This window comes from Phalangium opilio, unplaced genomic scaffold (assembly GCF_054372755.1).
Source record: "Phalangium opilio isolate 3A_F unplaced genomic scaffold, DU_Popi_V2 ptg000098l_1, whole genome shotgun sequence".
In the NCBI taxonomy this organism is placed as follows: Eukaryota; Metazoa; Arthropoda; class Arachnida; order Opiliones; family Phalangiidae; genus Phalangium; species Phalangium opilio.
This window is the reverse complement of record NW_028324201.1, coordinates 4,002,116-4,022,187: the sequence shown is the minus strand read 5'-3', so window position 1 is coordinate 4,022,187 and position 20,072 is coordinate 4,002,116. Positions and strand designations below refer to the sequence as shown.

At 40.9% G+C, this 20,072-nt stretch overlaps 1 protein-coding gene, 1 long non-coding RNA gene and 41 other non-coding genes across 43 annotated transcripts in view; all 43 read right to left on the bottom strand.

Annotated features, from left to right (window-relative positions):
- On the bottom strand, window positions 1–72 carry TRNAE-UUC (transfer RNA glutamic acid (anticodon UUC)). Its single transcript has one exon. It is a non-coding gene; the product is annotated as a tRNA-Glu (tRNA).
- The window catches only part of LOC149634784 (uncharacterized), a 333,137-nt gene that overhangs the window by 290,349 nt on the left and 22,716 nt on the right, over window positions 1–20,072 (bottom strand). The window lies entirely within an intron of this gene.
- TRNAE-CUC (transfer RNA glutamic acid (anticodon CUC)) lies at window positions 603–674 on the bottom strand. The gene has a single exon. It is a non-coding gene; the product is annotated as a tRNA-Glu (tRNA).
- TRNAE-CUC (transfer RNA glutamic acid (anticodon CUC)) lies at window positions 1,055–1,126 on the bottom strand. The gene has a single exon. It is a non-coding gene; the product is annotated as a tRNA-Glu (tRNA).
- TRNAE-UUC (transfer RNA glutamic acid (anticodon UUC)) lies at window positions 1,506–1,577 on the bottom strand. Its single transcript has one exon. It is a non-coding gene; the product is annotated as a tRNA-Glu (tRNA).
- Window positions 2,107–2,178, bottom strand: TRNAE-CUC (transfer RNA glutamic acid (anticodon CUC)). The gene has a single exon. It is a non-coding gene; the product is annotated as a tRNA-Glu (tRNA).
- TRNAE-UUC (transfer RNA glutamic acid (anticodon UUC)) lies at window positions 2,559–2,630 on the bottom strand. Its single transcript has one exon. It is a non-coding gene; the product is annotated as a tRNA-Glu (tRNA).
- TRNAE-CUC (transfer RNA glutamic acid (anticodon CUC)) lies at window positions 3,161–3,232 on the bottom strand. The gene has a single exon. It is a non-coding gene; the product is annotated as a tRNA-Glu (tRNA).
- TRNAE-CUC (transfer RNA glutamic acid (anticodon CUC)) lies at window positions 3,312–3,383 on the bottom strand. Its single transcript has one exon. It is a non-coding gene; the product is annotated as a tRNA-Glu (tRNA).
- TRNAE-UUC (transfer RNA glutamic acid (anticodon UUC)) lies at window positions 3,763–3,834 on the bottom strand. The gene has a single exon. It is a non-coding gene; the product is annotated as a tRNA-Glu (tRNA).
- Window positions 4,214–4,285, bottom strand: TRNAE-CUC (transfer RNA glutamic acid (anticodon CUC)). The gene has a single exon. It is a non-coding gene; the product is annotated as a tRNA-Glu (tRNA).
- Window positions 4,665–4,736, bottom strand: TRNAE-CUC (transfer RNA glutamic acid (anticodon CUC)). Its single transcript has one exon. It is a non-coding gene; the product is annotated as a tRNA-Glu (tRNA).
- On the bottom strand, window positions 4,816–4,887 carry TRNAE-UUC (transfer RNA glutamic acid (anticodon UUC)). Its single transcript has one exon. It is a non-coding gene; the product is annotated as a tRNA-Glu (tRNA).
- On the bottom strand, window positions 5,117–5,188 carry TRNAE-CUC (transfer RNA glutamic acid (anticodon CUC)). Its single transcript has one exon. It is a non-coding gene; the product is annotated as a tRNA-Glu (tRNA).
- Window positions 5,568–5,639, bottom strand: TRNAE-UUC (transfer RNA glutamic acid (anticodon UUC)). Its single transcript has one exon. It is a non-coding gene; the product is annotated as a tRNA-Glu (tRNA).
- On the bottom strand, window positions 6,019–6,090 carry TRNAE-CUC (transfer RNA glutamic acid (anticodon CUC)). Its single transcript has one exon. It is a non-coding gene; the product is annotated as a tRNA-Glu (tRNA).
- Window positions 6,170–6,241, bottom strand: TRNAE-UUC (transfer RNA glutamic acid (anticodon UUC)). Its single transcript has one exon. It is a non-coding gene; the product is annotated as a tRNA-Glu (tRNA).
- Window positions 6,321–6,392, bottom strand: TRNAE-CUC (transfer RNA glutamic acid (anticodon CUC)). Its single transcript has one exon. It is a non-coding gene; the product is annotated as a tRNA-Glu (tRNA).
- TRNAE-UUC (transfer RNA glutamic acid (anticodon UUC)) lies at window positions 6,923–6,994 on the bottom strand. The gene has a single exon. It is a non-coding gene; the product is annotated as a tRNA-Glu (tRNA).
- On the bottom strand, window positions 7,675–7,746 carry TRNAE-CUC (transfer RNA glutamic acid (anticodon CUC)). The gene has a single exon. It is a non-coding gene; the product is annotated as a tRNA-Glu (tRNA).
- Window positions 7,826–7,897, bottom strand: TRNAE-UUC (transfer RNA glutamic acid (anticodon UUC)). Its single transcript has one exon. It is a non-coding gene; the product is annotated as a tRNA-Glu (tRNA).
- On the bottom strand, window positions 7,977–8,048 carry TRNAE-CUC (transfer RNA glutamic acid (anticodon CUC)). Its single transcript has one exon. It is a non-coding gene; the product is annotated as a tRNA-Glu (tRNA).
- On the bottom strand, window positions 8,580–8,651 carry TRNAE-UUC (transfer RNA glutamic acid (anticodon UUC)). The gene has a single exon. It is a non-coding gene; the product is annotated as a tRNA-Glu (tRNA).
- On the bottom strand, window positions 9,031–9,102 carry TRNAE-CUC (transfer RNA glutamic acid (anticodon CUC)). The gene has a single exon. It is a non-coding gene; the product is annotated as a tRNA-Glu (tRNA).
- On the bottom strand, window positions 9,182–9,253 carry TRNAE-UUC (transfer RNA glutamic acid (anticodon UUC)). The gene has a single exon. It is a non-coding gene; the product is annotated as a tRNA-Glu (tRNA).
- Window positions 9,333–9,404, bottom strand: TRNAE-CUC (transfer RNA glutamic acid (anticodon CUC)). Its single transcript has one exon. It is a non-coding gene; the product is annotated as a tRNA-Glu (tRNA).
- TRNAE-UUC (transfer RNA glutamic acid (anticodon UUC)) lies at window positions 9,936–10,007 on the bottom strand. The gene has a single exon. It is a non-coding gene; the product is annotated as a tRNA-Glu (tRNA).
- TRNAE-CUC (transfer RNA glutamic acid (anticodon CUC)) lies at window positions 10,537–10,608 on the bottom strand. Its single transcript has one exon. It is a non-coding gene; the product is annotated as a tRNA-Glu (tRNA).
- TRNAE-UUC (transfer RNA glutamic acid (anticodon UUC)) lies at window positions 10,688–10,759 on the bottom strand. Its single transcript has one exon. It is a non-coding gene; the product is annotated as a tRNA-Glu (tRNA).
- Window positions 10,989–11,060, bottom strand: TRNAE-CUC (transfer RNA glutamic acid (anticodon CUC)). Its single transcript has one exon. It is a non-coding gene; the product is annotated as a tRNA-Glu (tRNA).
- On the bottom strand, window positions 11,440–11,511 carry TRNAE-CUC (transfer RNA glutamic acid (anticodon CUC)). The gene has a single exon. It is a non-coding gene; the product is annotated as a tRNA-Glu (tRNA).
- Window positions 11,591–11,662, bottom strand: TRNAE-UUC (transfer RNA glutamic acid (anticodon UUC)). The gene has a single exon. It is a non-coding gene; the product is annotated as a tRNA-Glu (tRNA).
- On the bottom strand, window positions 12,344–12,415 carry TRNAE-CUC (transfer RNA glutamic acid (anticodon CUC)). The gene has a single exon. It is a non-coding gene; the product is annotated as a tRNA-Glu (tRNA).
- Window positions 12,947–13,018, bottom strand: TRNAE-UUC (transfer RNA glutamic acid (anticodon UUC)). Its single transcript has one exon. It is a non-coding gene; the product is annotated as a tRNA-Glu (tRNA).
- Window positions 13,398–13,469, bottom strand: TRNAE-CUC (transfer RNA glutamic acid (anticodon CUC)). Its single transcript has one exon. It is a non-coding gene; the product is annotated as a tRNA-Glu (tRNA).
- Window positions 13,549–13,620, bottom strand: TRNAE-UUC (transfer RNA glutamic acid (anticodon UUC)). Its single transcript has one exon. It is a non-coding gene; the product is annotated as a tRNA-Glu (tRNA).
- TRNAE-CUC (transfer RNA glutamic acid (anticodon CUC)) lies at window positions 13,850–13,921 on the bottom strand. Its single transcript has one exon. It is a non-coding gene; the product is annotated as a tRNA-Glu (tRNA).
- On the bottom strand, window positions 14,301–14,372 carry TRNAE-CUC (transfer RNA glutamic acid (anticodon CUC)). The gene has a single exon. It is a non-coding gene; the product is annotated as a tRNA-Glu (tRNA).
- TRNAE-UUC (transfer RNA glutamic acid (anticodon UUC)) lies at window positions 14,452–14,523 on the bottom strand. Its single transcript has one exon. It is a non-coding gene; the product is annotated as a tRNA-Glu (tRNA).
- Window positions 14,602–14,673, bottom strand: TRNAE-CUC (transfer RNA glutamic acid (anticodon CUC)). Its single transcript has one exon. It is a non-coding gene; the product is annotated as a tRNA-Glu (tRNA).
- On the bottom strand, window positions 15,055–15,126 carry TRNAE-UUC (transfer RNA glutamic acid (anticodon UUC)). The gene has a single exon. It is a non-coding gene; the product is annotated as a tRNA-Glu (tRNA).
- Window positions 15,205–15,276, bottom strand: TRNAE-CUC (transfer RNA glutamic acid (anticodon CUC)). Its single transcript has one exon. It is a non-coding gene; the product is annotated as a tRNA-Glu (tRNA).
- LOC149634833 (uncharacterized) lies at window positions 17,136–19,947 on the bottom strand. Its single transcript, XM_089850965.1, has 8 exons — window positions 19,515–19,947; window positions 19,067–19,209; window positions 18,910–18,994; window positions 18,654–18,852; window positions 18,399–18,589; window positions 18,162–18,327; window positions 17,774–17,901; window positions 17,136–17,524 (listed from the first exon to the last, which is right to left on the bottom strand). The coding sequence occupies exons 1-8, from the start codon at window positions 19,926–19,928 to the stop codon at window positions 17,195–17,197; spliced, it is 1,656 nt and encodes a 551-aa protein (XP_089707091.1). The 5' UTR covers window positions 19,929–19,947; the 3' UTR covers window positions 17,136–17,194.

Here is a 20,072-nt window from a genome sequence, read left to right as displayed (position 1 = left end):
CTCCGATACCGGGAATCGAACCCGGGCCTTCTGGGTGAAAGCCAGATGTCCTAGCCACTAGACCATATCGGACTGAGTGTGAGCAACTCTAGATATTATTCCTATAAATGTGTCTTTAAATTTATTCTTTAAAAGCGGTTTAAAGCACCGTCTCCGATATCGGGAATCGAACTCGGGCCTTCTGGGTGAGAGCCAGATATCCTTGCCACTAGACCATATCGCACTGGTTGGAACAACCCTAAATATTATTCCTATAAATGTGTCTTTAGGTTTATTCTTCTAAAGCGGTACAAATGCACTCGCTCCGATACCGGGAATCGAACCCGGACCTTCTGGGTTAAAGCCAGATATCCTAGACACCAGACCATATCGGCCTGGTTTTAGAAACCCTAGATATTATTCCAATAAATGTGTCTTTAAATTTATTCTTTAAAACCGGTTTAAAGCACCGTCTCCGATACCGGGAATCGAACCCGGACCTTCTGGGTTAAAGCCAGATATCCTAGACACTAGACCATATCGGCCTGGTTTTAGAAACCCTAGATATTATTCCAATAAATGTATCTTTAAATTTATTCTTTAAAACCGGTTTAAAGCACCGTCTCCGATACCGGGAATCGAACCCGGGCCTTCTGGGTGAGAGCCAGATATCCTAGCCACTAGACCATATCGGACTGGTTGGAACAACCCTAAATATTATTCCTATAAATGTGTCTTTAAGTTTATTCTTCAAAAGCGGTACAAATGCAGTCGCTCCGTTACCGGGAATCGAACCCGGGCCTTCTGGGTAAAAGCCAGATATCCTAGCCACTAGACCATATCGGACTGGTTTGAGCAACTCTAGATATTATTCCTATAAATGTGTCTTTAAATTTATTCTTTAAAAGCGGTTTAAAGCACCGTCTCCGATATCGGGAATCGAACCCGGGCCTTCTGGGTGAGAGCCAGATATCCAAGGCACTAGACCATATCGGACTGGTTGGAACAACCCTAAATATTATTCCTATAAATTTGTCTTTAAATTTATTCTTCAAAAGCGGTACAAATGCACTCGCTCCGATACCGGGAATCGAACCCGGGCCTTCTGGGTGAGAGCTAGATATCCTAGCCACTAGACCATATCGGACTGGTTGGAACAACACTAAATATTATTCCTATAAATGTGTCTTTAAATTTATTCTTCAAAAGCGGTACAAATGCACTCGCTCCGATACCGGGAATCGAACCCGGGCCTTCTGGGTTAAAGCCAGATATCCTAGACACTAGACCATATCGGCCTGGTTTTAGAAACCCTAGATATTATTCCAATAAATGTGTCTTTAAATTTATTCTTTAAAAGCGGTTTAAAGCACCGTCTCCGATACCGGGAATCGAACCCGGGCCTTCTGGGTTAAAGCCAGATATCCTAGACACTAGACCATATCGGCCCGGTTTTAGAAACCCTAGATATTATTCCAATAAATGTATCTTTAAATTTATTCTTTAAAACCGGTTTAAAGCACCGTCTCCGATACCGGGAATCGAACCCGGGCCTTCTGGGTGAAAGCCAGATGTCCTAGCCACTAGACCATATCGGACTGGTTTGAGCAACTCTAGATATTATTCCTATAAATGTGTCTTTAAATTTATTCTTTAAAAGCGGTTTAAAGCACCGTCTCCGATATCGGGAATCGAACTCGGGCCTTCTGGGTGAGAGCCAGATATCCTAGCCACTAGACCATATCGCACTGGTTGGAACAACCCTAAATATTATTCCTATAAATGTGTCTTTAGGTTTATTCTTCTAAAGCGGTACAAATGCACTCGATCCGATACCGGGAATCGAACCCGGACCTTCTGGGTTAAAGCCAGATATCCTAGACACTAGACCATATCGGCCTGGTTTTAGAAACCCTAGATATTATTCCAATAAATGTGTCTTTAAATTTATTACTTAAAACCGGTTTAAAGCACCGTCTCCGATACCGGGAATCGAACCCGGACCTTCTGGGTTAAAGCCAGATATCCTAGACACTAGACCATATCGGCCTGGTTTGAGAAACCCTAGATATTATTCCAATAAATGTATCTTTAAATTTATTCTTTAAAACCGGTTTAAAGCACCGTCTCCGATACCGGGAATCGAACCCGGGCCTTCTGGGTGAGAGCCAGATATCCTAGCCACTAGACCATATTGGACTGGTTGGAACAACCCTAAATATTATTCCTATAAATGTGTCTTTAAGTTTATTCTTTAAAAGCGGTACAAATTTACTCGCTCTGATACCGGGAATCGAACCCAGGCCTTCTAGGTGAAAGCCAGATATCCTAGCCACTATACCATATCGGACTGGTTTGAGCAACTCTAGATATTATTCCTATAAATGTGTCTTTAAATTTATTCTTTAAAAGCGGTTTAAAGCACCGTCTCCGATATCGGTAATCGAACCCGGGCCTTCTGGGTGAGAGCTAGATATCCTAGCCACTAGACCATATCGAACTGGTTGGAACAACCCTAAATATTATTCCTATAAATGTGTCTTTAGGTTTATTCTTCTAAAGCGGTACAAATGCACTCGCTCCGATACCGGGAATCGAACCCGGGCCTTCTGGGTGAAAGCCAGATGTCCTAGCCACTAGACCATATCGGACTGAGTGTGAGCAACTCTAGATATTATTCCTATAAATGTGTCTTTAAATTTATTCTTTAAAAGCGGTTTAAAGCACCGTCTCCGATATCGGGAATCGAACTCGGGCCTTCTGGGTGAGAGCCAGATATCCTTGCCACTAGACCATATCGCACTGGTTGGAACAACCCTAAATATTATTCCTATAAATGTGTCTTTAGGTTTATTCTTCTAAAGCGGTACAAATGCACTCGCTCCGATACCGGGAATCGAACCCGGACCTTCTGGGTTAAAGCCAGATATCCTAGACACCAGACCATATCGGCCTGGTTTTAGAAACCCTAGATATTATTCCAATAAATGTGTCTTTAAATTTATTCTTTAAAACCGGTTTAAAGCACCGTCTCCGATACCGGGAATCGAACCCGGACCTTCTGGGTTAAAGCCAGATATCCTAGACACTAGACCATATCGGCCTGGTTTTAGAAACCCTAGATATTATTCCAATAAATGTATCTTTAAATTTATTCTTTAAAACCGGTTTAAAGCACCGTCTCCGATACCGGGAATCGAACCCGGGCCTTCTGGGTGAGAGCCAGATATCCTAGCCACTAGACCATATCGGACTGGTTGGAACAACCCTAAATATTATTCCTATAAATTTGTCTTTAAATTTATTCTTCAAAAGCGGTACAAATGCACTCGCTCCGATACCGGGAATCGAACCCGGGCCTTCTGGGTGAGAGCTAGATATCCTAGCCACTAGACCATATCGGACTGGTTGGAACAACACTAAATATTATTCCTATAAATGTGTCTTTAAATTTATTCTTCAAAAGCGGTACAAATGCACTCGCTCCGATACCGGGAATCGAACCCGGGCCTTCTGGGTTAAAGCCAGATATCCTAGACACTAGACCATATCGGCCTGGTTTTAGAAACCCTAGATATTATTCCAATAAATGTGTCTTTAAATTTATTCTTTAAAAGCGGTTTAAAGCACCGTCTCCGATACCGGGAATCGAACCCGGGCCTTCTGGGTTAAAGCCAGATATCCTAGACACTAGACCATATCGGCCTGGTTTTAGAAACCCTAGATATTATTCCAATAAATGTATCTTTAAATTTATTCTTTAAAACCGGTTTAAAGCACCGTCTCCGATACCGGGAATCGAACCCGGGCCTTCTGGGTGAAAGCCAGATGTCCTAGCCACTAGACCATATCGGACTGGTTTGAGCAACTCTAGATATTATTCCTATAAATGTGTCTTTAAATTTATTCTTTAAAAGCGGTTTAAAGCACCGTCTCCGATATCGGGAATCGAACTCGGGCCTTCTGGGTGAGAGCCAGATATCCTAGCCACTAGACCATATCGCACTGGTTGGAACAACCCTAAATATTATTCCTATAAATGTGTCTTTAGGTTTATTCTTCTAAAGCGGTACAAATGCACTCGATCCGATACCGGGAATCGAACCCGGACCTTCTGGGTTAAAGCCAGATATCCTAGACACTAGACCATATCGGCCTGGTTTTAGAAACCCTAGATATTATTCCAATAAATGTATCTTTAAATTTATTCTTTAAAACCGGTTTAAAGCACCGTCTCCGATACCGGGAATCGAACCCGGGCCTTCTGGGTGAGAGCCAGATATCCTAGCCACTAGACCATATCGGACTGGTTGGAACAACCCTAAATATTATTCCTATAAATGTGTCTTTAAGTTTATTCTTCAAAAGCGGTACAAATGCACTCGCTCCGATACCGGGAATCGAACCCGGACCTTCTGGGTTAAAGCCAGATATCCTAGACACCAGACCATATCGGCCTGGTTTTAGAAACCCTAGATATTATTCCAATAAATGTGTCTTTAATTTTATTCTTTCAAACCGGTTTAAAGCACCGTCTCCGATACCGGGAATCGAACCCGGACCTTCTGGGTTAAAGCCAGATATCCTAGACACTAGACCATATCGGCCTGGTTTTAGAAACCCTAGATATTATTCCAATAAATGTATCTTTAGATTTATTCTTTAAAACCGGTTTAAAGCACCGTCTCCGATACCGGGAATCGAACCCGGGCCTTCTGGGTGAGAGCCAGATATCCTAGCCACTAGACCATATCGGACTGGTTGGAACAACCCTAAATATTATTCCTATAAATGTGTCTTTAAGTTTATTCTTCAAAAGCGGTACAAATGCAGTCACTCCGTTACCGGGAATCGAACCCGGGCCTTCTGGGTGAAAGCCAGATATCCTAGCCACTAGACCATATCGGACTGGTTTGAGCAACTCTAGATATTATTCCTATAAATGTGTCTTTAAATTTATTCTTTAAAAGCGGTTTAAAGCACCGTCTCCGATATCGGGAAGCGAACCCGGGCCTTCTGGGTGAGAGCCAGATATCCAAGCCACTAGACCATATCGGACTGGTTGGAACAACCCTAAATATTATTCCTATAAATTTGTCTTTAAATTTATTCTTCAAAAGCGGTACAAATGCACTCGCTCCGATACCGGGAATCGAACCCGGGCCTTCTGGGTGAGAGCTAGATATCCTAGCCACTAGACCATATCGGACTGGTTTGAACAACACTAAATATTATTCCTATAAATGTGTCTTTAAATTTATTCTTCAAAAGCGGTACAAATGCACTCGCTCCGATACCGGGAATCGAACCCGGGCCTTCTGGGTTAAAGCCAGATATCCTAGACACTAGACCATATCGGCCTGGTTTTAGAAACCCTAGATATTATTCCAATAAATGTGTCTTTAAATTTATTCTTTAAAAGCGGTTTAAAGCACCGTCTCCGATACCGGGAATCGAACCCGGGCCTTCTGGGTTAAAGCCAGATATCCTAGACACTAGACCATATCGGCCTGGTTTTAGAAACCCTAGATATTATTCCAATAAATGTATCTTTAAATTTATTCTTTAAAACCGGTTTAAAGCACCGTCTCCGATACCGGGAATCGAACCCGGGCCTTCTGGGTGAAAGCCAGATGTCCTAGCCACTAGACCATATCGGACTGGTTTGAGCAACTCTAGATATTATTCCTATAAATGTGTCTTTAAATTTATTCTTTAAAAGCGGTTTAAAGCACCGTCTCCGATATCGGGAATCGAACTCGGGCCTTCTGGGTGAGAGCCAGATATCCTAGCCACTAGACCATATCGCACTGGTTGGAACAACCCTAAATATTATTCCTATAAATGTGTCTTTAGGTTTATTCTTCTAAAGCGGTACAAATGCACTCGATCCGATACCGGGAATCGAACCCGGACCTTCTGGGTTAAAGCCAGATATCCTAGACACTAGACCATATCGGCCTGGTTTTAGAAACCCTAGATATTATTCCAATAAATGTATCTTTAAATTTATTCTTTAAAACCGGTTTAAAGCACCGTCTCCGATACCGGGAATCGAACCCGGGCCTTCTGGGTGAGAGCCAGATATCCTAGCCACTAGACCATATCGGACTGGTTGGAACAACCCTAAATATTATTCCTATAAATGTGTCTTTAAGTTTATTCTTCAAAAGCGGTACAAATGCAGTCGCTCCGTTACCGGGAATCGAACCCGGGCCTTCTGGGTGAAAGCCAGATATCCTAGCCACTAGACCATATCGGACTGGTTTGAGCAACTCTAGATATTATTCCTATAAATGTGTCTTTAAATTTATTCTTTAAAAGCGGTACAAATGCACTCGCTCCGATATCGGGAATCGAACCCGGGCCTTCTGGGTGAGAGCTAGATATCCTAGCCACTAGACCATATCGGACTGGTTGGAACAACACTAAATATTATTCCTATAAACGTGTCTTTAAATTTATTCTTCAAAAGCGGTACAAATGCACTCGCTCCGATACCGGGAATCGAACCCGGGCCTTCTGGGTGAGAGCGAGATATCCTAGACACTAGACCATATTGGACTGGTTGGAACAACCCTAAATATTATTCCTATAAATGTGTCTTTAAGTTTATTCTTTAAAAGCGGTACAAATTTACTCGCTCTGATACCGGGAATCGAACCCAGGCCTTCTAGGTGAAAGCCAGATATCCTAGCCACTATACCATATCGGACTGGTTTGAGCAACTCTAGATATTATTCCAATAAATGTGTCTTTAAATTTATTCTTTAAAAGCGGTTTAAAGCACCGTCTCCGATACCGGGAATCGAACCCGGGCCTTCTGGGTTAAAGCCAGATATCCTAGACACTAGACCATATCGGCCTGGTTTTAGAAACCCTAGATATTATTCCAATAAATGTATCTTTAAATTTATTCTTTAAAACCGGTTTAAAGCACCGTCTCCGATACCGGGAATCGAACCCGGGCCTTCTGGGTGAAAGCCAGATGTCCTAGCCACTAGACCATATCGGACTGGTTTGAGCAACTCTAGATATTATTCCTATAAATGTGTCTTTAAATTTATTCTTTAAAAGCGGTTTAAAGCACCGTCTCCGATATCGGGAATCGAACTCGGGCCTTCTGGGTGAGAGCCAGATATCCTAGCCACTAGACCATATCGCACTGGTTGGAACAACCCTAAATATTATTCCTATAAATGTGTCTTTAGGTTTATTCTTCTAAAGCGGTACAAATGCACTCGATCCGATACCGGGAATCGAACCCGGACCTTCTGGGTTAAAGCCAGATATCCTAGACACTAGACCATTTCGGCCTGGTTTTAGAAACCCTAGATATTATTCCAATAAATGTATCTTTAAATTTATTCTTTAAAAGCGGTTTAAAGCACCGTCTCCGATATCGGGAATCGAACTCGGGCCTTCTGGGTGAGAGCCAGATATCCTAGCCACTAGACCATATCGCACTGGTTGGAACAACCCTAAATATTATTCCTATAAATGTGTCTTTAGGTTTATTCTTCTAAAGCGGTACAAATGCACTCGATCCGATACCGGGAATCGAACCCGGACCTTCTGGGTTAAAGCCAGATATCCTAGACACTAGACCATATCGGCCTGGTTTTAGAAACCCTAGATATTATTCCAATAAATGTATCTTTAAATTTATTCTTTAAAACCGGTTTAAAGCACCGTCTCCGATACCGGGAATCGAACCCGGGCCTTCTGGGTGAGAGCCAGATATCCTAGCCACTAGACCATATCGGACTGGTTGGAACAACCCTAAATATTATTCCTATAAATGTGTCTTTAAGTTTATTCTTCAAAAGCGGTACAAATGCAGTCGCTCCGTTACCGGGAATCGAACCCGGGCCTTCTGGGTGAAAGCCAGATATCCTAGCCACTAGACCATATCGGACTGGTTTGAGCAACTCTAGATATTATTCCTATAAATGTGTCTTTAAATTTATTCTTTAAAAGCGGTACAAATGCACTCGCTCCGATACCGGGAATCGAACCCGGGCCTTCTGGGTGAGAGCTAGATATCCTAGCCACTAGACCATATCGGACTGGTTGGAACAACACTAAATATTATTCCTATAAACGTGTCTTTAAATTTATTCTTCAAAAGCGGTACAAATGCACTCGCTCCGATACCGGGAATCGAACCCGGGCCTTCTGGGTGAGAGCGAGATATCCTAGACACTAGACCATATTGGACTGGTTGGAACAACCCTAAATATTATTCCTATAAATGTGTCTTTAAGTTTATTCTTTAAAAGCGGTACAAATTTACTCGCTCTGATACCGGGAATCGAACCCAGGCCTTCTAGGTGAAAGCCAGATATCCTAGCCACTATACCATATCGGACTGGTTTGAGCAACTCTAGATATTATTCCTATAAATGTGTCTTTAAATTTATTCTTTAAAAGCGGTTTAAAGCACCGTCTCCGATATCGGTAATCGAACCCGGGCCTTCTGGGTGAGAGCCAGATATCCTAGCCACTAGACCATATCGAACTGGTTGGAACAACCCTAAATATTATTCCTATAAATGTGTCTTTAGGTTTATTCTTCTAAAGCGGTACAAATGCACTCGCTCCGATACCGGGAATCGAACCCGGGCCTTCTGGGTGAAAGCCAGATGTCCTAGCCACTAGACCATATCGGATTGGTTTGAGCAACTCTAGATATTATTCCTATAAATGTGTCTTTAAATTTATTCTTTAAAAGCGGTTTAAAGCACCGTCTCCGATATCGGGAATCGAACTCGGGCCTTCTGGGTGAGAGCCAGATATCCTAGCCACTAGACCATATCGCACTGGTTGGAACAACCCTAAATATTATTCCTATAAATGTGTCTTTAGGTTTATTCTTCTAAAGCGGTACAAATGCACTCGATCCGATACCGGGAATCGAACCCGGACCTTCTGGGTTAAAGCCAGATATCCTAGACACTAGACCATATCGGCCTGGTTTTAGAAACCCTAGATATTATTCCAATAAATGTATCTTTAAATTTATTCTTTAAAACCGGTTTAAAGCACCGTCTCCGATACCGGGAATCGAACCCGGGCCTTCTGGGTGAGAGCCAGATATCCTAGCCACTAGACCATATCGGACTGGTTGGAACAACCCTAAATATTATTCCTATAAATGTGTCTTTAAGTTTATTCTTCAAAAGCGGTACAAATGCAGTCGCTCCGTTACCGGGAATCGAACCCGGGCCTTCTGGGTGAAAGCCAGATATCCTAGCCACTAGACCATATCGGACTGGTTTGAGCAATTCTAGATATTATTCCTATAAATGTGTCTTTAAATTTATTCTTTAAAAGCGGTACAAATGCACTCGCTCCGATACCGGGAATCGAACCCGGGCCTTCTGGGTGAGAGCTAGATATCCTAGCCACTAGACCATATCGGACTGGTTGGAACAACACTAAATATTATTCCTATAAACGTGTCTTTAAATTTATTCTTCAAAAGCGGTACAAATGCACTCGCTCCGATACCGGGAATCGAACCCGGGCCTTCTGGGTGAGAGCGAGATATCCTAGACACTAGACCATATTGGACTGGTTGGAACAACCCTAAATATTATTCCTATAAATGTGTCTTTAAGTTTATTCTTTAAAAGCGGTACAAATTTACTCGCTCTGATACCGGGAATCGAACCCAGGCCTTCTAGGTGAAAGCCAGATATCCTAGCCACTATACCATATCGGACTGGTTTGAGCAACTCTAGATATTATTCCTATAAATGTGTCTTTAAATTTATTCTTTAAAAGCGGTTTAAAGCACCGTCTCCGATATCGGTAATCGAACCCGGGCCTTCTGGGTGAGAGCCAGATATCCTAGCCACTAGACCATATCGAACTGGTTGGAACAACCCTAAATATTATTCCTATAAATGTGTCTTTAGGTTTATTCTTCTAAAGCGGTACAAATGCACTCGCTCCGATACCGGGAATCGAACCCGGGCCTTCTGGGTGAAAGCCAGATGTCCTAGCCACTAGACCATATCGGATTGGTTTGAGCAACTCTAGATATTATTCCTATAAATGTGTCTTTAAATTTATTCTTTAAAAGCGGTTTAAAGCACCGTCTCCGATATCGGGAATCGAACTCGGGCCTTCTGGGTGAGAGCCAGATATCCTAGCCACTAGACCATATCGCACTGGTTGGAACAACCCTAAATATTATTCCTATAAATGTGTCTTTAGGTTTATTCTTCTAAAGCGGTACAAATGCACTCGATCCGATACCGGGAATCGAACCCGGACCTTCTGGGTTAAAGCCAGATATCCTAGACACTAGACCATATCGGCCTGGTTTTAGAAACCCTAGATATTATTCCAATAAATGTGTCTTTAAATTTATTCTTTAAAAGCGGTTTAAAGCACCGTCTCCGATACCGGGAATCGAACCCGGGCCTTCTGGGTTAAAGCCAGATATCCTACACACTAGACCATATCGGCCTGGTTTTAGAAACCCTAGATATTATTCCAATAAATGTATCTTTAAATTTATTCTTTAAAACCGGTTTAAAGCACCGTCTCCGATACCGGGAATCGAACCCGGGCCTTCTGGGTGAGAGCCAGATATCCTAGCCACTAGACCATATCGGACTGGTTGGAACAACCCTAAATATTATTCCTATAAATGTGTCTTTAAGTTTATTCTTCAAAAGCGGTACAAATGCAGTCGCTCCGTTACCGGGAATCGAACCCGGGCCTTCTGGGTGAAAGCCAGATATCCTAGCCACTAGACCATATCGGACTGGTTTGAGCAACTCTAGATATTATTCCTATAAATGTGTCTTTAAATTTATTCTTTAAATGCGGTTTAAAGCACCGTCTCCGATATCGGTAATCGAACCCGGGCCTTCTGGGTGAGAGCCAGACATCCAAGCCACTAGACCATATCGGACTGGTTGGAACAACCCTAAATATTATTCCTATAAATTTGTCTTTAAATTTATTCCTCAAAAGCGGTACAAATGCACTCGCTCCGATACCGGGAATCGAACCCGGGCCTTCTGGGTGAGAGCTAGATATCCTAGCCACTAGACCATATCGGACTGGCTGGAACAACACTAAATATTATTCCTATAAATGTGTCTTTAAATTTATTCTTCAAAAGCGGTACAAATGCACTCGCTCCGATACCGGGAATCGAACCCGGGCCTTCTGGGTTAAAGCCAGATATCCTAGACACTAGACCATATCGGCCTGGTTTTAGAAACACTAGATAGTATTCCAATAAATGTGTCTTTAAATTTATTCTTTAAAAGGGGTTTAAAGCACCGTCTCCGATACCGGGAATCGAACCCGGGCCTTCTGGGTTAAAGCCAGATATCCTAGACACTAGACCATATCGGCCTGGTTTTAGAAACCCTAGATATTATTCCAATAAATGTATCTTTAAATTTATTCTTTAAAACCGGTTTAAAGCACCGTCTCCGATACCGGGAATCGAACCCGGGCCTTCTGGGTGAGAGCCAGATATTCTAGCCACTAGACCATATCGGACTGGTAGGAACAACCCTAAATATTATTCCTATAAATGTGTCTTTAAATTTATTCTTCAAAAGCGGTACAAATGCAGTCGCTCCGTTACCGGGAATCGAACCCGGGCCTTCTGGGTGAAAGCCAGATATCCTAGCCACTAGACCATATCGGACTGGTTTGTGCAACTCTAGATATTATTCCTATAAATGTGTCTTTAAATTTATTCTTTAAAAGCGGTTTAAAGCACCGTCTCCGATATCGGGAATCGAACCCGGGCCTTCTGGGTGAGAGCCAGATATCCAAGCCTCTAGACCATATCGGACTGGTAGGAACAACCCTAAATATTATTCCTATAAATGTGTCTTTAGGTTTATTCTTCTAAAGCGGTAGAAATGCACTCGCTCCGATACCGGGAATCCAACCTAGGACTTCTGGGTGAGAGCTAGATATCCTAGCCACTAGACCATATCGGACTGGTTGGAACAACACTAAATATTATTCCTATAAACGTGTCTTTAAATTTATTCTTCAAAAGCGGTACAAATGCACTCGCTCCGATACCGGGAATCGAACCCGGGCCTTCTGGGTGAGAGCGAGATATCCTAGACACTAGACCATATTGGACTGGTTGGAACAACCCTAAATATTATTCCTATAAATGTGTCTTTAAGTTTATTCTTTAAAAGCGGTACAAATTTACTCGCTCTGATACCGGGAATCGAACCCAGGCCTTCTAGGTGAAAGCCAGATATCCTAGCCACTATACCATATCGGACTGGATTGAGCAACTCTAGATATTATTCCTATAAATGTGTCTTTAAATTTATTCTTTAAAAGCGGTTTAAAGCACCGTCTCCGATACCGGGAATCGAACCCGGGCCTTCTGGGTGAGAGCTAGATATCCTAGCCACTAGACCATATCGGACTGGTTGGAACAACACTAAATATTATTCCTATAAACGTGTCTTTAAATTTATTCTTCAAAAGCGGTACAAATGCACTCGCTCCGATACCGGGAATCGAACCCGGGCCTTCTGGGTGAGAGCGAGATATCCTAGACACTAGACCATATTGGACTGGTTGGAACAACCCTAAATATTATTCCTATAAATGTGTCTTTAAGTTTATTCTTTAAAAGCGGTACAAATTTACTCGCTCTGATACCGGGAATCGAACCCAGGCCTTCTAGGTGAAAGCCAGATATCCTAGCCACTATACCATATCGGACTGGTTTGAGCAACTCTAGATATTATTCCTATAAATGTGTCTTTAAATTTATTCTTTAAAAGCGGTTTAAAGCACCGTCTCCGATATCGGTAATCGAACCCGGGCCTTCTGGGTGAGAGCCAGATATCCTAGCCACTAGACCATATCGAACTGGTTGGAACAACCCTAAATATTATTCCTATAAATGTGTCTTTAGGTTTATTCTTCTAAAGCGGTACAAATGCACTCGCTCCGATACCGGGAATCGAACCCGGGCCTTCTGGGTGAAAGCCAGATGTCCTAGCCACTAGACCATATCGGATTGGTTTGAGCAACTCTAGATATTATTCCTATAAATGTGTCTTTAAATTTATTCTTTAAAAGCGGTTTAAAGCACCGTCTCCGATATCGGGAATCGAACTCGGGCCTTCTGGGTGAGAGCCAGATATCCTAGCCACTAGACCATATCGCACTGGTTGGAACAACCCTAAATATTATTCCTATAAATGTGTCTTTAGGTTTATTCTTCTAAAGCGGTACAAATGCACTCGATCCGATACCGGGAATCGAACCCGGACCTTCTGGGTTAAAGCCAGATATCCTACACACTAGACCATATCGGCCTGGTTTTAGAAACCCTAGATATTATTCCAATAAATGTATCTTTAAATTTATTCTTTAAAACCGGTTTAAAGCACCGTCTCCGATACCGGGAATCGAACCCGGGCCTTCTGGGTGAGAGCCAGATATCCTAGCCACTAGACCATATCGGACTGGTTGGAACAACCCTAAATATTATTCCTATAAATGTGTCTTTAAGTTTATTCTTCAAAAGCGGTACAAATGCAGTCGCTCCGTTACCGGGAATCGAACCCGGGCCTTCTGGGTGAAAGCCAGATATCCTAGCCACTAGACCATATCGGACTGGTTTGAGCAACTCTAGATATTATTCCTATAAATGTGTCTTTAAATTTATTCTTTAAATGCGGTTTAAAGCACCGTCTCCGATATCGGTAATCGAACCCGGGCCTTCTGGGTGAGAGCCAGACATCCAAGCCACTAGACCATATCGGACTGGTTGGAACAACCCTAAATATTATTCCTATAAATTTGTCTTTAAATTTATTCTTCAAAAGCGGTACAAATGCACTCGCTCCGATACCGGGAATCGAACCCGGGCCTTCTGGGTGAGAGCTAGATATCCTAGCCACTAGACCATATCGGACTGGCTGGAACAACACTAAATATTATTCCTATAAATGTGTGTTTAAATTTATTCTTCAAAAGCGGTACAAATGCACTCGCTCCGATACCGGGAATCGAACCCGGGCCTTCTGGGTTAAAGCCAGATATCCTAGACACTAGACCATATCGGTCTGGTTTTAGAAACACTAGATAGTATTCCAATAAATGTGTCTTTAAATTTATTCTTTAAAAGGGGTTTAAAGCACCGTCTCCGATACCGGGAATCGAACCCGGGCCTTCTGGGTTAAAGCCAGATATCCTAGACACTAGACCATATCGGCCTGGTTTTAGAAACCCTAGATATTATTCCAATAAATGTATCTTTAAATTTATTCTTTAAAACCGGTTTAAAGCACCGTCTCCGATACCGGGAATCGAACCCGGGCCTTCTGGGTGAGAGCCAGATATTCTAGCCACTAGACCATATCGGACTGGTTGGAACAACCCTAAATATTATTCCTATAAATGTGTCTTTAAATTTATTCTTCAAAAGCGGTACAAATGCAGTCGCTCCGTTACCGGGAATCGAACCCGGGCCTTCTGGGTGAAAGCCAGATATCCTAGCCACTAGACCATATCGGACTGGTTTGTGCAACTCTAGATATTATTCCTATAAATGTGTCTTTAAATTTATTCTTTAAAAGCGGTTTAAAACACCGTCTCCGATATCGGGAATCGAACCCGGGCCTTCTGGGTGAGAGCCAGATATCCAAGCCACTAGACCATATCGGACTGGTAGGAACAACCCTAAATATTATTCCTATAAATGTGTCTTTAGGTTTATTCTTCTAAAGCGGTAGAAATGCACTCGCTCCGATACCGGGAATCCAACCTGGGACTTCTGGGTGAGAGCTAGATATCCTAGCCACTAGACCATATCGGACTGGTTGGAACAACCCTAAATATTATGCCTATAAATTTGTCTTTAAATTTATTCTTCAAAAGCGGTACAAATGCACTCGCTCCGATACCGGGAATCGTACCCGGGCCTTCTGGGTGAGAGCTAGATATCCTAGCCACTAGACCATATCGGACTGGTTGGAACAACACTAAATATTATTCCTATAAATGTGTCTTTAAATTTATTCTTCAAAAGCGGTACAAATGCACTCGCTCCGTTACCGGGAATCGAACCCGGGCCTTCTGGGTGAAAGCCAGATATCCTAGCCACTAGACCATATCGGACTGGTTTGTGCAACTCTAGATATTATTCCTATAAATGTGTCTTTAAATTTATTCTTTAAAAGCGGTTTAAAGCACCGTCTCCGATATCGGGAATCGAACCCGGGCCTTCTGGGTGAGAGCCAGATATCCAAGCCACTAGACCATATCGGACTGGTAGGAACAACCCTAAATATTATTCCTATAAATGTGTCTTTAGGTTTATTCTTCTAAAGCGGGACAAATGCACTCGCTCCGATACCGGGAATCCAACCTGGGACTTCTGGGTGAAAGCCAGGTATCCTACCCATTAGACCATATCGGACTTTCTCAACCAAGTCTTAATTCTATTATATAAAAACGTCTTGGTTTGGACCAAGGCCGAAAAAACAAACGATATGTGTGAGGTTTATCAATTGACTGAAGTTTCAGATATTGAAATTTTTTCTAGTTATTTTTATACACTCAATCCTTAATCAATATTTAATTCAATCAACTGATTTTACTGTTAATCGACCTAGTCCCTCTAAATTAATTAAAAAAAATTACATATCTACGCTTTTTCAAGAACAATTACATTTTCCGAAAACATTCTATCGTGAAATTAATTTATCATGTTGAGGATACAGTATTGAATATTTGAAATGTTCTACTGGATGTCTAAGATTATAAAATGCCATATATTGGGAAAATAGAGGAAGGGAGGGGGTGTCGGAGTTAAATGTGACCTTCTTGGCATAACTAGTAATGAATGATTTGTTTAACCATATTATTTCCGCGGGAAATGAATATAACAAGTCTGAGAAGTATTTCTGTTTATGTGATCTTTACCCTTTACCACACAGGATAAACTTTGTTGCTTTGTCTTAAGTAGACGACATTCACTCTAAACGACAGTCTTATCAACAACTTAAAACAGATTTAAACTTCTTTTGGTGCAAACTTGAAAATTTGTCAAGCCAGCAACAATTAAAACTATGTCGGTCAAGATGCTCACAAGTTAGTGAGTATCGACACGAAATCCCTTCAAAATAATTAATTTCATGATAAAATGTTTTCGGAAAATGTAATTGTTCTTGAAAAAGCGTAGATATGTAATTTTTTCAATTAATTTAGAGGGACTAGGTCGATTAACAGTAAAATCAGTTGATTGAATTAAATATTGATTAAGGATTGAGTGTATAAAGATAACTAGAAAAAATTTCAATATCTGAACTTCAGTCAATTGATAAACCTCACACATATCGTTTGTTTTTTCGGCCTTGGTCCAAACCAAGACGTTTTTATATAATATCTGTCGCTTCAGTCTTAATGTAATTAAATTTTGAGTAATTATGTTTTCTTTACCGCTTATTATTACACTCTTAAAAATGTTGGGTTGTTTTTGACCCAAAATGGGTCATTTTTTAACTCAAAGATGGGTCAGTATTTAACCGACCCAATTTTTGGGTTGTTGCTCATTGACCCAAGAAATAGTTGTCTAAATAACCCAATTTCGAGTAAATATAATCGATAACCCAACTTTGGGCGAAACCGTAACCACATTGCTGGTTAAATAATAACACCATATTTGGTTAAAAAAAAGCCCTAATCTGGGTTGATTTTAACGGTGACCCAATGATGGGCTAAACACTAACGCCAATTCTGGTTAAATAATAACACATATTTTTGTTAAAAAATCAACCCAAATTGGGTTTAATTTTAACGGTGACCCAATTTTAGGCTAAACTGTAACCCTAAATCAGGTTAAATCGTTACTTAAATTTATTCCCCCCCCCCCCCGCATATAAGATTTCTTCCCCGTATAATTCTCCCGTTTTTGCCACCTTTATTGCCTGTGCTACGCCCTGCCTTCCTGTTAACAAAATTAAAGTATGCCACATCGCCACGTAGCCTGCGTGAAATTCTTCTAGTTAAAAATTCCAAACTTTTCCTTTCACGTTCTTTTTAATTAACGTCATTCTTGTTCAGTGCATCAGTTAAAAAACATTTTATTTTCTGAATATTATAAAAATAATTTTTAAACTGGATAAAAATTCGGTTTTTATCAACCTGATAAAAATATCTGTTTCTATCGCTTAGGAAAGTTTCATTAGAGCTCATCACTATCATTTTCACTAAGGTGAAACCACTGCCTCAGAGAGCGTATGACATTGGTTATTTCTCCTGAATTTTTCCCATCAATTTGGAAGAATGAATCTTGTATAAGTTCCCATACGCGTTTGCATTTTGAGGGATAACTAAGATCCAGAACGTAAAACATCTTGAAGCACGCATCAACCGCCCGAAGTAGGGACGTTCGAAGGAAAGCAGTTTTTTCTACAACCACGTAGCACATTGTGGGGTGTAGGGCGTCTCCAAATGTAACTATGTGCGGTTCAGCCATCTTACATTTATCCAAGTAATCAGTTATGGTTCCATCCTGAAATATCAAAGTTTGTATTAACGTGGTAGATGAAGTCACATGCTACTGATTTATGACCGAGAACGATTGATAACTCTCTAAATGAGGCATAACAGAATACCAAAAGAACGATTGGGTAGAAATTATGAACTTTTCATGCAGATGATGAATGTAATGAAGTAAATTCAGGGCCTGAAGATAACTTTTAGTTGCGCGCGGCTAGTGTTTGGGTGCTAAACTTTGGTATAGTTAGAGAGAAATTTTTACCTGGACATTCATAATGAAGGAATTTTTTACATCTTCTTTTGAAGGTTTAACAGTGCGCTTGCCAATTTTGAAGGATGTACTTGGAATTAAGTAAGGTAAAGCCAGGAAAGCGGCATTCTCTAATTGATCTGTAAATGGGTTTAATTTAATTAACAAGGTTGTTACTCAATTTATATTAAAGGGAGGGTAAGCCCGTTATGTAGGGGCGGAGCCTCTAGTAAGCTTCTCTCTTGCATTTTGTCTTTGCCAAAGGCAGGAACCAATCAGAACTAATTTATTAGGTCTGATTGGTTCCTGCCTTTGGCAAGGACAAAACGCAAGAGAGAAACTTTCTAGAGGCTCCGCCCCTACATAACGGGCTTACGCTCCCTTTAAATAGACCCTTCACCAGCAGTTGCTTCTTCTCTTCCTTGAGCATCCAAATGCAATGTGATAAGAACGTTATCTTTTAGTTCCACAAGGGCATGTTCACGTATTTTAGCAGAATAGTCAGTCCAATTCATGACTAAATTTTCACATTGTTTAGGATAGAGTAGAGAAAAATCCTGTTCGAACTAAGGGGAACGCAATGGGTAGGAGAAGTTATCTACTATTGCAAACAACAAAACATTATGAACATATTTACCATGCCCGGAATGTCCTTTAGTCTTGGATACATTCGAAAAATATCTTCGACTGGTATTGCAGGGTTATTTTTAATCCATGTTTGTCTAATGGTAGCAGTTAACTTCATGTACTCTTTAACTTGCGCATATGGAACAGTGTTTTCTTTAAGCCAGTCTGTCATGGCTTCCATTTCGTCTTCATTGAAATTTTCTGAAAAAAATATGTGTATGTTTAAAGTAGGTTCTTAGAAAGCATTTCTCTCTAATTATCCTACCAGGGACCTCCACGGGTGGGTCTACGCTAGTCTCTTGTTGTTCTGTGGTTTTTGAAGATACGCTTGGGCTTTCGGTTTCAGATGCATGTTGCTTCTCTTCAAACGAAATACTTTTTTTTAAACGTTTCCTTACATTGCGAAGTCGTTCTTCTAAATATCCAGTGGCAGGACGCTTTTGTCCATGAGAAAACCACACGAGCTAATAAAGAGCAGTTATTTTTGGAAAATAGAAAGGACATCAAAAATCTAAAATTACATGGCCTTGTTTATCTCTGTCATCGAGCTTCGGAAACTCTTTCACAATGCTTTTCGATAGTTGAATCTTCAACTGTGCTGAAGGGCTATCAATAATTTGTTACTTAGGTGTGCAAGATCATATAAAAGCAAAAGTGAACCAAAAATATTAAACTTACTATTCCCCACATTTCTCAATTAAGTATGAGACCATAATTCTACATAATAGCCTTCTGGCTTTTAAAGTTACTGGACCTGAAGAAGACAATAGCGAGCAAAGCTCTTTCCCTTTTGGATGTTTGAGAACAACATTTTTCACATCCTTAAAAAATATTGTTTCAGGATTAAAATACATTTTAGATCAATTTAAATAATTTGTAGTACACGGATAAATATTGGTATGGCGAATAAATAAGGAAAAAAATAGAAGCGACACTGAATTTTCTCCCCATCTCTACGGCATAAGGGTGACACTTTGCGATGTGGGCGGGCATTATATTAAGCTTACGACGCTTGACCCATCGACATGTTAGGGTCGTCGCACATCTGTTAAGTATATCATAGCGGCACCACTGGGATTTCATTTGTCGCTTCTAGGCTTTTTCTAGTAAATTAGGTATCACTTACAAAGTTATAATTCGAACATATTGTTTTTGGAGTTATATCCACCGTACTTGGGCTTCTGTTTTGCGATGATTTTGGCGATATTGCTGATGAAATATCTCCATCCTTATTTTTCCTTGGTGATTTTCTTGATGGAGTGTTCAGATCGCAGCACTTTTTTGGTGATTTCTTTGACTGCGCGCCCATATCAAAGAGTTTTTTTGGAGATTTTTGTGGTTTTCTTGGTGATTTCATTGGAGTATTGCGATTTTTTCTTGGTGATTTTCTTGGCGGTGTTCCCCAATCAAATGGACTAGGCCTTTTGGGTGTGCCCCAATTCTTAGACACATGTTCACTACTTAAATTATTTTCCAACAAAATGTTCACATCGTCAGTGGGTAATTGATAAAGATTCTTAAGTCCATCTGTTGTTTCCATAGACTCATTTTCCTCAATCATATCGGACGTTGTTCTTGGAAATAAGAAGGCTTTTTGGTTAGAAATAGGCATACTTTGGCACAATTAAAAAACCGTCTTCATTAGTGCAAGGAGTACAATGTAATGGACTATAATCTTCTATCT

What these genes read in the sequence shown, in the direction of transcription:
- LOC149634833 (XM_089850965.1), bottom strand. Translation starts at nt 19,928, where the DNA reads ATGGAAACAACAGATGGACTTAAGAATCTTTATCAATTACCCACTGAC. An exon ending in ATTGAGAAATGTGGGGAATA is followed by an intron (nt 18,995 to 19,066) that starts GTAAGTTTAATA and finishes AATTATTGATAG; the next exon opens with CCCTTCAGCACAGTTGAAGA. An exon ending in CCTTCATTATGAATGTCCAG is followed by an intron (nt 17,525 to 17,773) that starts GTAAAAATTTCT and finishes TTGATATTTCAG; the next exon opens with GATGGAACCATAACTGATTA.